General features: G+C 49.8%; 1 protein-coding gene across 2 annotated transcripts in view; it reads left to right on the top strand.

Moving 5' to 3' along the window:
* Positions 1 to 12,780, top strand: part of PRKDC (protein kinase, DNA-activated, catalytic subunit) — a 2,139,921-nt gene that overhangs the window by 1,069,375 nt on the left and 1,057,766 nt on the right. For both annotated transcript variants that reach the window (XM_069220133.1, XM_069220131.1), the window contains exon 49: positions 4,195 to 4,338. In XM_069220133.1, the coding sequence (XP_069076234.1) occupies positions 4,195 to 4,338 (144 nt within the window). The remainder of the gene's footprint in view (positions 1 to 4,194; positions 4,339 to 12,780) is intronic.

The following is a 12,780-nucleotide window of genomic DNA, read 5'->3' as shown; positions in this document are numbered from 1 at the left end:
AGTACCATATACTAGGGAATTATAAGGGTGTTCCAGTAAGCCAATGTAAATTGGTAAAATTGGTCACTAGCCTGTTAGTGACAATTTGAAAGTAATGAGAGAGCATAACCACTGAGGTTCTGGTTAGCAGAGCCTCAGTGAGACAGTTAGGCACCACACAGGGAACATATACATGCACACCTATGAGCACTGGGGCCCTGTGTGACAGGGTCCCAGTGACACATACATATAGGCCACAAACCTATGAGCACTGGGGTCCTGACTAGCAGGATCCCAGTGACACATAACAACCATACTGAAAACATAGTGTTTTCACTATGAGCACTGAGGCCTGGCTATCAGGATCCCAGTGAGACAGTGAAAACAGTGACAAACACCCTGACATACACTCACAAACAGGCCAAAAGTGGGGGTAACAAGGCTAGAAAGAGGCTACCTTCTCACAGTAGGGCTTTAGGTGGTTCACATGAAGCACCCTATGAGGGCTTCTAGGAGTGCCTAGGTCCACCAAATAGGTGACCTCACCCTTTCTCTCCACAATAGTGTATAGTCCACTCTATTTGTGTTAGAGTGCACTGGGAGCCACAGGCTCTAGGACCCACATCTTCTGACCTGGCTATTGCTATTGTTTTTGCAACTCTTGGCTGGTCTGAAGGTTTTTGGAAGCCCTCTTCATGTATTCAGCTATCCTAGAACTGAGGCCTAGTACTCCCAGCCTTCTTTCACAAGAGCAAGGGGACTCCTATCAGCTTGTCCAAACAGAAGTTCAAAGGGTCTGTAGCCCACTCCCTTCTGAGGAACCTCTGTATAGGCTAAGAGGAGGCAAGGTAACAGGACATCCCACCTCCTTTTGAGTTTCTCTGAGAGTCCCATCATCATGCCTTTGTGTTTTTTTAAAACCTTTCAACTAATTCATTTGTTTGAGGTTGGTAAGGAGTGGTGAATTGATAAGTGACACTACACTCTTCCCACATGGCTTAATGGTAAGCAGACATGAAGTTTGCATCTCTGTCTGATACCACCTCTTTAGGAAAACCCACCCTTGTCATTGGCTTGGCAAGTGACACAGGGGTAACAAAACTCTTTTAGGATGCTGGCCTGGCTTATAGTGGGTACCTGATGGTACTTACACCTTGTGCCAGGTCCAGTTATCCCTTATTAGTAGATTAGTAGTGTTCTAGCAGCTTAGGCTGATAGGGGTAGCTATAGCATAGCAGCTTAGGCTGAACTAGGAGACATGCAAAGCTCCTACTATACCACTTATATCATATAGCACTATATCATAAGAATCACAATACTCAGAGTTACTAAAAATAAAGGTATTTATTTTAGTGACAATGTGCCACAGAAATCTGAGGATATACTCCCTTAGGAGGTAAGTAAAATACACAAAATATACACACAAATCCAAAATCAGGTCAGTAAACAGTTAAAAAAGTAGTGCAAACACTGTAGAATACAATAGGATGCAATAGGCCTAGGGGCAACACAAACCATATACTAAGAAAGTGGAATGCAAATCACTTAGGGACCACAGGCCTAGTGTAGTGTGTAGAGGGTTGCTGGGAGTGTAAGAAAACACTAAGGGTGTCCAAGATACCCCACCCAAGACCCTGAAAAGTAGGAATAAAGTTACCCTACTTCCCCAGAAACACACTAAAGTCGTGATAGGAGATTCTGCAAAGACCACAACAGACTGCAAAGCACTGAAGATGGATTCTTGGACCATAGGACCTGTAAAGTAAGGGGACCAAGTCCAAGAGTCACGAAAGTGTCCAGGGGGGCAGGAGCCCACTAAACCCCAGATGAAGGTGCAAAATGGCTGCCTCCAGGTGGAAGAAGCTGAAGATTCTGCAACAACGGAAGATGCCAGGAACTTCTCCTTTGCACAGAAGATGTCCCACAGCGTGCTGGAGGATGCAGAGTTGTTTCCAAGCAGAAAGACCGCAAAGAAGCCTCGCTAGCTGCAAAGGTCGCGGTTGAAGAAAATGGGTGCTGCCCGGGCCCAGGAAGGACCAGGAGGTCGCCCTTTGGAGGAGGAGACATGGGGGCGCTCAGCAACACAGAGAGCCCACGCAGAAACAGGCAGCACCCGCAGAAGTACTTGAACACGGGTTCAAGAAAACTGAGCACGGCGGTCATCTCAACACTACAAAGGAGGGTCCCAAGAAGCTGGTGGTCAACTCAGCAAGTTGAGCAGTGCAGGACGGAGTGCTGGGGACCTGGGCTTCGCTGTGCACGAAGGAATCCTTGCAAAAGTGCACAGAAGCCCTAGCAGCTGCAGTTCACGCAGTACACAGGATTACTGTCTGGCGATGGGAGGCAAGGCCTTACCTCCGCCAAATTTGGACTGTCGGGGTCACTTGGATCCAGCTCCTGTGTTCCAGGGACCACGCTTGTCACGATGAGAGGGGACCCAGAGGACTGGTGAAGCAGAAGTTTGGTGCCTGCGTTAGCAGAGGGAAGATTCCGTCGACCCACTGGAGATTTCTTCTTGGCTTCCAGTGCAGGGTGAAGGCAGACAGCCCCCAGAGCATGCACCACCAGGAAACAGTCGAGAAAGCTGGCAGGATTAGGCGATACAATGTCGCTGGTAGTCTTCTTGCTACTTTGTTGTAGTTTTGCAGGCGTCCTGGAGTAGTCAGCGGTCGATCCTTGGCAGAAGTCGAAGAGGAAGATGCAGAGGAACTCTGGTGAGCTCTTGCATTCGTTATCTGACGAGAAGCCCACAGGAGAGACCCTAAATAGCCCTCAGAGGAGGATTGGCCACCTAGTCAGGTAAGCACCTATCAGGAGGGGTCTCTGACCTCACCTGCTGGCACTGGCCACTCAGTGGTCTCCATTGTGCCCTCACACCTCTGTATTCAAGATGGCAGAGGTCTGAGACACACTGGAGGAGCTCTGGGCACCACCCCTGGGGTGGTGATGGACAGGGCAGTGGTCAGTCCCCTTTCCTTTGTCCAGTTTCGCGCCAGAGCAGGGGATGGGGGGATCCCTGAACCGGTGTAGACTGGCTTATGCAAGGAGGGCACCATCTGTGCCCTTCAAAGCATTCCCAGAGGCCAGGAGAGGCTACTCCTCCCCAGCCCTTAACACCTATTTCCAAAGGGAGAAGGTGTAACCCCCCTCTCTCAGAGGAAATCCTTTGTTCTGCCTTCCTGGGACTGGGCTGCCCAGACCCCGGGAGGGCAGAAGCCTGTCTGTGGGTTGGCAGCAGCGGTAGCTGCAGTGAAAACCCCAGAGAACTGGTTTGGCAGTACCCGGGGTCCATGCTGGAGCCCCGGGGATGCATGGGATTGACACCCCAATACCAGATTTGGCATGGGGGGGACAATTCCATGATCTTACATGGCCATATTCGGAGTTACCATTGTGAAGCTACATATAGGTGTTGACCTAAATGTAATGCACGCGTGTAATGGCGTCCCCACACTCACCAAGTCTGGGGAAATTGCCCTGAACTATGTGGGGGCACCTTTGCTAGTGCAAGGGTGCCCTCACACTTAGTAACTTTTCACCTAACCTTCAGCAAGTGAGGGTTAGACATATAGGTGACTTATAAGTTACTTAAGTGCAGTGTAAAATGGCTGTGAAATAACGTGGACGCTATTTCACTCAGGCTGCAGTGGCAGTCCTGTGTAAGGGTTGTCTGAGCTCCCTATGGGTTGCAAAAGAAATGCTGCAGCCCATATGGATCTCCTGGAACCCCAATGCCATGGGTACCTAGGTACCATATACTAGGGACTTATAAGGGGGGTCCAGTGTGCCAATTGAAATTGGTAAATGAAGTCACTGGCCTACAGTGACAAATTTAAAAGCAGAGAGAGCATAAGCATTGAGGTTCTGGTTAGCAGAGCCTCAGTGACACAGTTAGGCACTACACAGGCATACACATTAGGCCACAAACTATGAGCACTGGGGTCCTGGCTAGCAGGATCCCAGTGAGACAGGCAAAACACACTGACACACATTCACAAACAGGCCAAAAGTGGGGGTAACCATGCTAGAAAGAGGCTACTTTCCTACAGCAATGCATCACCATTCTTTGCTGCACAGTGTTTTGGTGTCCTCAGGCTGAGTGTGCGTTATAAAAATGTATAAATAAATATATTTGTATTTGGTGCTTATTATGTTGTACAAAGATGGACCTATGTGAAACAAAAATAAAGAAATTTAACTATTTTGCTATCCGAGGTTTTCCAGCCATATGCGAGACATTGGCTTGGCCCCTTACTTCAGCTGGTTGTCTCTGGAAATAATGGAGGAGAAGGAATTCACTACATGGTCGTGGAGATAGTGGTTACACTCCTATCCTGGACAAGCGTTGCAGTTCCATTGGTATGAGTAATTTCGTATGAATTGTGTTGTGCATTGTGTCTTGTGTGTGACATTTTGAAACTTTTCTTATGAATGTTTTCATAACTAAAGTAGGTCTGTGAAATTTGGTCAGTGGCGATCTAATATCTGATAGAGACTTCTAGTTGTAGATTCCTTACCTTAGAATTTCCCCTCAGGTGTCAGACTGGATCTGGAGACTTTTCTTGACCTGTACCCTTGTGTGCCGTTAAGTGGCATCAGTTGACTCCGTGTGCGTCATTGGCGTAGTGGTCACCATGATGATGTTGCGGTCATATATAGGCGCCACCCCGACGTGCTGATGTCAGTTCTTTTCTTTCCATGCCAGCCTACAGAGAGATCTTGAGTAGAGCTACCCTTAGTCGTTTTGTAACTGACTTTGACCATTTTTTCGAGTTTTTGACACTTTATTGGTGCATCGAGTATGCCACGTAAGAGCAGTTTCAAACCCTTTGGCTCCTGTCACCACATGTATGTCGGTGACGGATCTGCACCTTGTGTGCTTGTGGTGCCTGGAGCACGACCACGACCCAAGGTCATGCCTTGAGTGCCAGGCCATGAACCCGAAGGCTTTGAGGGAGCAGTCCCTAAAGCTCATGGCTGCCCAGCACTCGGCTCTGCATCGCTCCCGGTCTCATTCGAGAGAAAGGTCATGAGACTGCTCACGGAGCCATCACCACTCTTCTTCATACCATTCTAAGTCCTTGGGACATTTGGGTCACAAGAAGAAGAAGTCAAAGAAGAACAAACATTCTTTGACTTCACCCCGTCACTCAGGCGATGCTACGCAGGAAGAGCGTTGATGCTCTAGGCCTCCGTCCTCGGAGACTACCTCTGGATCGGCTCCACGCCTCCCCGAGTTTCTGGCAGCCAGAGCCGCCCCTGCCCATCTCGGGGAGTTTTATGAGGCCGTACGCCTCATTTTTGGGCACACTGACCCTCCTGCTATGCCTTCAGGCCCAGTAGGATTGGAAAGGGCCCCCTCAGGTTCCACGCCTGGTGCTACAGCCCCGGTTCCGGAGGGCCACTCAGGATCTGTTATTGGATCTGTGCCGACAATGGTTGCGCCGGCAAAGACATTGATGCTTCTGATGTTGGTCGGGCCCTCGATCAACATCGATCCCATACTTATACCTGACTCTGACGTGGACCGGTGTCGCTCAACGCTGGTTTTGTCTTCGATGGGGCCTACATTCCCCAGGTTGGATCCTGACCCTTATTCTTATTGGTAGAGGTACGGGAAAAGTGTGAAAGGGTTGAGGGATCCTTTAGAATTCCACCTGGAAGAGACTGAAGAGGACTGGGCACAGAAATTGGGCGAAGGTAACAGTCTTGATACCTCTCCTGACGATGGCATGCTATCTCCCCCTACCTTGGCTACGGAGGAGGTAGCGTCATACCCTATTGTGGTGAGAAGGCCGGCTGAAGTCCTCGGCCTTGAGCTACCTTCTGTGGCAGTCAGGACGAACCTCCTGACTGAGGTGCTTCAGCCAGGGGCTTCCACCTCGGGTCCCCTTTTACCATTTAACAGAGCCCTCACTGATGTCCTACTGCGTACCCGTTCCAGGCCCAGCACAGGGTGTCCTGTAAATAGGACAATCGCCTGCCACCATCGGCCTGCGCAGAACGACCCTAAATTCCTGTCCCAACAGCCCATGACTGAGAGCCTTGTTATCCAAGCTTCTTCATCATCCGGCGCATTTCGTTCCGCATCCTCGGAGTGGAAATCAGAGACTGGATCAAATTGGGAAGAAAATGTTCTCTTCCTCCATTCTGGCATTGCAGTCTGAGAACACCATGTGCCTTTTGGGCTGCTATTGCCATACCTCATGGGATTCGGTTGCACAGGTGCTTTCCACAGGTTTCGGCGGAGGCCGGGACGTTTCTTTCTCAAGCTGTTGCTGAGAGGACAGATGCAGCAAAGTTCACAATACCTTGTGAGCTGGACATGCCCAATTCACCTGTAGATCGGTTGTGACTACGGTGGCCCTACAGCAGCATGCCTGGTTGAGACCTTCTGGCTTTTCAGGGGATGTTTAACAAACACTCATGGACGTCCTTCGATGTCACCCGTCTCTTTGCAGACAAAGCGGACTCATCACTTGAGCGCTATAAGGAGTCCCAGGCCATGGCTCGGTCCCATGGCATCGCAGCTGCTCCTCTTCCTATTCAGCCCACTTTTCACCCCTTTCCTGGCTACAGAATGGGCATCCAACCACTTTCCTATCCCACCAGCCACTGCGCTGCGCATGCTGCCCAGCCTCTGCATGGCTGAGGACACAGGATCCAACGTGCCCTTGGATCTGGGAGCCAGCGGTCCACCAAGTTCACTTCTGCCTCTGCTTCAGCCTCCAAGCCTTCCTAGTCCATCGCTCTGTCTGACCAGTTGGAGGCAAGATTCGCCATTGTATGAGGCTGGCCTGGTTTGTAGTGGGTACCTTTGGTACTTACACCTTATGTCAGGTCCAGTTATCCCTTATTAGTGAAATGTAGTAGTGTTCTAGCAGCTTAGGCTGATAGAGGTAGCTATAGCAGAGCGGCTCAGGCTGAACTAGGAGACATGCAAAGCTCATGTAATACCACTTATAGTTACACAGTACTTATACACAAGTAAAGACAATACTCCGTGTTACTAAAAATAAAGGTATTTATTTGGGTGACACAGTACCAAAAATATCTTGGAGACGATACTCCTTCTGGAGGTGAATATTATACACAATATATACAGTAGACACCAACACTAGACAAGTAAATAGTCATAGAACAATGCAAACAATAGGAAATGCTATAGATTTCAATGGGAGAAAATAGGTCTAGGGGCGACACAAACCATATACTAAGAAAGTGGAATGCGAATCACGAATTCCCCCCTACACAAGTGTACTGTGTGCAGAATTGCTGGGAGAGTAAGAATACAGTAAAGATAAGTAAATTACCCCACCCCAGAGCCCAGAAAAACAGGAGTAAAGTTCTGCAAGTTTCCTTAGGACACACTACACCTCGTGATTGGCATTATGCAGTAACCAACTAAGTCTGCAAGCAACAACTGCTGGATTCCTGGACCTGAAGACCTGCAAAAGAAGGGGACCAAGTCCAGAAGTCGAAAGATGTTCCAGGAAGGACAGGAGCCCCTGCCAACCCAGAAGAGGTTGCAAAAGAAGAGTCCCCAGTTAGTCGAAGACTGCAGGAATGCACCCTAGGAAGATGCCAGCGGGTTTGTGTGTGAAGCAAAGGATGTCCCACGATGTGAAGATGGATGTAGTCGTGATTTCGTGTTGGAAGTCGCCAGCAAGCCTTGGTTACGACAAAAGTGTGTTTTGCGTCAAAATGGCGCTGGCTGGACCCAGGAGGGACCTGGGGGCCTCAACTCTGTGTGCAGAGGAAGAGGGGGCTCTCAGCACTTTACAGAGACCTCAGGATGCTAGACAGCACCCATGGGAGTCCCAGGACACGGGGACAAAAGAGGTGCAAAACGCAGTTGGTGCAGCACAACAAAGAAAGGTCCCACGCTGCCAGAGAACAACTCGGCAAGTTGAGCGTCGCAGGATGGAGTGCTGGGGACCTGGGCCAGGCTGTGCACGAAGGAATTTTGCAAATATTGCACAGAGGCCTCAGGGGGTGAAGAAGATGCAGTACACAGGGGTACCGTCGCTCTCAGGGAAGGCAAGGTCTTACCTCCTCCAAATTGCGTCAGCAGGACCTCAGGACAGTCTATGTCGATGGGGGTCCAACCTCTGTATCCTTAGGAGCACTTTGCCTTGGAAGGTGCCTGCTTGGAGCAGGGGAGTGACTCTGTCCCTCCACAGGAGATTTCTTCAGTTCTTCTGGTGCAGGATAAAGACAGGGAGTCCCCAGAGCATACACACTGTGGAAACTGTTGCAGTTGCTGACTTGGAGCTGAGGTTGCTGAAGAAAAGTGTCTCTTGTAGACACTTTGTTGCCTTTACAGTGTTTCTTGGAGCAGGCTGCAGTTGATCCGAGGTCATAAGAGTCTGAAGTTGTTGCAGAGGATTCCTGAAGGAAACATGCAAGCAGAATCTTAATAGAACCCACGGGAGAGACCGTAAATAGCGCTGAGTGGGGGATTGGCTATCTTATCATGTATGGAGCTATCAGGAGGGGTCTCCGACGTCACCTGCTGGCACTGGCCACTCAGAGCCCTCCAGAGTGCCCCCACGCCTTGCAAAGCAAGATGGCTGAAGTCTGGGACACACTGGAGGAGCTCTGGGCACCACCCCTGGGGTGATGATGGACAGGGGAGTGGTCACTCCCCTTTCCTTTGTCCAGTTTCCCACCAGAGCAGGGGAGAAGAGGTCCCTGAACCGGTGTAGACTGGCTTATGCAAGGTGGGCACCATCTGTACCCTTCAAAGCATTTCCAGAGGATGGGGGAGGCTACCTTTCCCCAGCCTCTAACACTTATTTCCAAAAGGAGAGGGTGTAACACCCTGCTCTCAGAGGAAATGCTTTGTTCTGCCTTCGTGGGATGGAGCTGATCAGACCCCAGGAGGGCAGAACCCTGTCTGTGAGGTGGCAGCAGCTGTAGCTGCAGTGCAAGCCTCAGACAGCTGGTTTGGCAGTACTGGGGGTCCATGGTGGAGCCCCCAGGATGCATGGAATTGGCTCCCCAATACCAGATTTGGAATGGGGGGACAATTCCATGATCTTAGACATGTTACATGGCCATATTCGGAGTTACCATTGTGAAGCTACATATAGGTTTTAACTTATATGTAGTGCACGTGTGTAATGGCGTCCCCGCACTCACAAAGTCCCGGGAAATGGCCCTGAACTATGTGGGGGCACCTTTGCTAGTGCAAGGCTGCCCTCACACTTAGTAACTTTGCACCTAACCTTCAGCAAGTGAATGTTAGACATATAAGTGACTTATAAGTTACTTAAGTGTAGTGAAAATGGCTGTGAAATAACGTGTGCATTATTTCACACAGGCTGCAATGGCAGGCCTGTGTAAATGTTTGCCTGAGCTCCCTATGGGTGGCAAAAGAAATGCTGCAGCCAATATGGATCTCCTGGAACCCCAATGCCATGGGTAGCTAGGTACCATATACTAGGGACTTATAAGGGGGGCCCAGTGTGCCAATTGAAATTGGTAAATGAAGTCACTAGCCTACAGTGACAAATTTAAAGGCAGAGAGAGCATAAGCACTGAGGTTCTGATTAGCAGAGCCTCAGTGACACAGTCAAGCACTATACAGACACACACATTAGGCTATAGACTATGAGCACTGGGGTCCTGACCAGCAGGATCCCAGTGAGACAGGCAAAAACATACTGACATACAGGTAAAAATGGGGTAACCTGCCAAGGAAGATGGTACTTTCCTACAGCCATCACCTGCCCCACTGGGAATCCATCACGACGGACAGGTGGGTTTTACAAATAGTCCAAAGGTGCTATCCCTCCCCTTCAACACTACCCCGCCGGCCATGCCATCGTCTTATGACCGGATGACGGAGGATCACTTGGCACTTCTCCGAGAGGAAGTTATGGCTCCCTTGCCCAAGAGGGGGACCCTGTACCAGAAGTAGGTCATGGTTGTTATTCCCACTATTTTCTGGTGCCCAAAAAGGACAAGGGCCTTCGCCCTGTCCTAGACCTCCTGTCCCTCAGTCTCTTCCTCAGAAAGGAGAAGTTCAAAATGCTCACTCTAACTCAATTCCTATCTGCCCTGGAGACTGGTTGGTAGCATTTTACCTGAAGGACACCTACTTCCACATTCCTGTCCTGCTTGCCCACAGATGTTAGTTACAGTTTGTGAGGTCCCGAGCACTTTAAGTTCACTGTGCTTCCCTTTGGCCTTACCAGTGCCCCTCGGGTGTTCCCAGAACTGATGGCGATGGTCGCAGCTCATCTGCGCAGGCTAAGAGTTTGTCTTCTCCTTCGATGACTGGCAGTTGAAGGCGAGCTCACCCCAGGCAGTCGTCTCCCACCTCCAGACTACGACAAACCTTCTGCACTCGCTGGGTTCACTATAAACATGCAGAAGTCCCACCGGACTCCATCTCAGACACTCCCTTTCATCAAATCTGTTCTGGACACAATGCAGTTTCTGGCCTATCCTCCCGAAAAGCGAGTCCAGGATATTCAGGCTATGATTCCGATGTTTGGCCTCTAGTCTGCTAAGCTTCATGGCTTCCTGTATCCTGCTGGTGACACATTCCAGATGGCGTATGTGGGTCCTGCAGTAGGACCTGAAGTTCCAGTGGGCGCAGCATCAGGGGAATCTGTCCAGCATGTTCCAGATCTCGGAGGGAACTGCACAAGATCTGCAGTGGTGGCTTACGTATCTCAATTAAGTTAGAGGCAGATCCCTCTCCCATTCCCAACCAAATCTCTCAGTAGCGACAAATGCGTCACTTCTGGGATGGGGTGGCCACACGGGGGAGGCAGAGATAATAGGACACTGGTCTGTGGTGGAGTCTGGGCTCCTTATCAATCTTCTGGAGCTCAGGATGATAAGGCTTGTATTGAAAGCATTCCTTCCCTCTCTCCAAGGGAAAGAGGGGCAGGTGTTCACAGACAAAAAAAACACTCGCATTGTGGTACTACAACAACCAGGGCAGAGTGGGGTTGTGGACCCTTTGTCAGGATGCTCTACGCCTCTGGACATGGCTGGAACATCAGGGCATATCCCTGGCGGCCTCTCTGAACACCAGAGCAGACAAACTCATCTGTTGATGCATGGTTGATCATGAATGGCATCTCCATCCGGAGGTGATGCAAGGTCTCTTTTAGAAGTGGGGAGAGTCTTGGTTAGATCTGTTTGCCTACGCAGGGATGGCACAATGTCAGCTGTTTTGCACCCTGGAGTTTCCAAGCGGCACTCGCTCTACGATGCTTTTGGTCTCAAGTGGAACTCAGGTCTCCTAAACACCTTCTGCCAATACCACTTCTACCCAGACTTCTGAAGAAGATGAAGAACGACCGGGCCAAAGTAATCCTTGTGGCTCCGGACTGGGAACGATGAGTTTGTTATTCCGAGCTTCTGAGCATGGTCATTGATCCTCCAATCAGACTACCCCTTCAGACGGATCTTCTGTAACAGCAGCATGGGACGGTTCTCCACCTGAACCTGTCCAGTCTCTGCCTTCTTACATGGAGATTGAGCGGCGGTAGTTGACAGCTTTCATCCTTCCGCCCAAGTCTGCAATGTTATCTTGGTAGCCAGGCGTCCTTGCACCAAATCGGTGTACACCTTTTGTTGGAACAAATTTGTGGCATGGTGCACCAACAAGACTGTTGATACCCTTTCTGCGCCTCTGTCTGAGGTTCTACTGTTCATCCTCTGTCTTGCCCAGCAAGGCTCTGCTGTGAGCACCCTTAAAGGCTACCTCTCTGCCTTCCTCAGACTGCCAGATCAACCATCTTTGTTCAAATCTCCCATTGTTGGGAGGTTTCTTAAAGAACTTACCTATATGTTTCAACCTACCCCGTTTATAATGCCACAGTGGGAGTTGAACCAGATACTTACATACCTTATGTTTGCTCCTTTTGAGCCACTACATAATTGTCCTTTGCGGCTCCTCACACTGAAAACTGCTTTCCTTATTACCATTACCTCTGCTTGCAGAGTGAGTGAGCTACAAGCTCTTTCTTCAAAGCCACCATTTCTATCTGTCCATACTAAAAAAGTGGTGCATCGTATCAGGGCCTCCTTCCTCCCCAAAATGGTCACGCCCTTTCATGTAGGCCAATCCATCACTTTGCCTACTTTTTACATACCTCCACATCCTTCTTATGAAGAGCAGAGACTCCACCATGTAGATCCAAAAAGAGCATTGGCATTCTACCTCAATCATACCAAAGATTTCCGGGTGGACGATCAACTCTTTGTTTGGTTATGGGGTGCGAAGAACTGTCGGGCGGTGCAGAAGCAGACTATCTCTCGATGCTTTGTCCTCTGCATCAAGATGTGCTACACCTTGGCAAAGAAGCAATCCCCTGAGTGTTTGCATGCTCATTCCACCAGAGCAACTGCTGCTACCACAGCGTTAGCACACAGAGTTCCGGTCCTGGACATCTGCCAGGCAGCAACGTGGGCATCACTGCTTAACATTCACAAAACGTTAATGCCTGGACAGTCAGGTCTCCATAGACGGCTACTTCGGCTTTTCGGTCCTGCAGGACTTATTAATCTGATCTTGGTTTGCAGCCCACAGCCGAGGATGGATGGTATTGCTTGGGTATCTATTCTAAGGTAAGGAATCTGCAACTAGAAGTCTCTATCAGATGAACAAGTTACTTACCTTTGGTAATGAATTATCTGGTAAAGGTGTATTCTTATTGCAGATTTCTCACTGACCCACCCGTCCTCCCCGCTCTGCAAACTGCTTTCTAGGGACAGGGTCTCCCTTTTTAGAGCCATAGTTCTGGCGCCCCAGTCTCAGTGTTCTTCTTGGCTCTG

Source organism: Pleurodeles waltl, chromosome 2_2 (genome assembly GCF_031143425.1).
Source record: "Pleurodeles waltl isolate 20211129_DDA chromosome 2_2, aPleWal1.hap1.20221129, whole genome shotgun sequence".
Classification (NCBI taxonomy): domain Eukaryota; kingdom Metazoa; phylum Chordata; class Amphibia; order Caudata; family Salamandridae; genus Pleurodeles; species Pleurodeles waltl.
The sequence above is the reverse complement of the archived record's forward strand: the minus strand, read 5'-3'. Positions and strand labels throughout refer to the sequence as shown.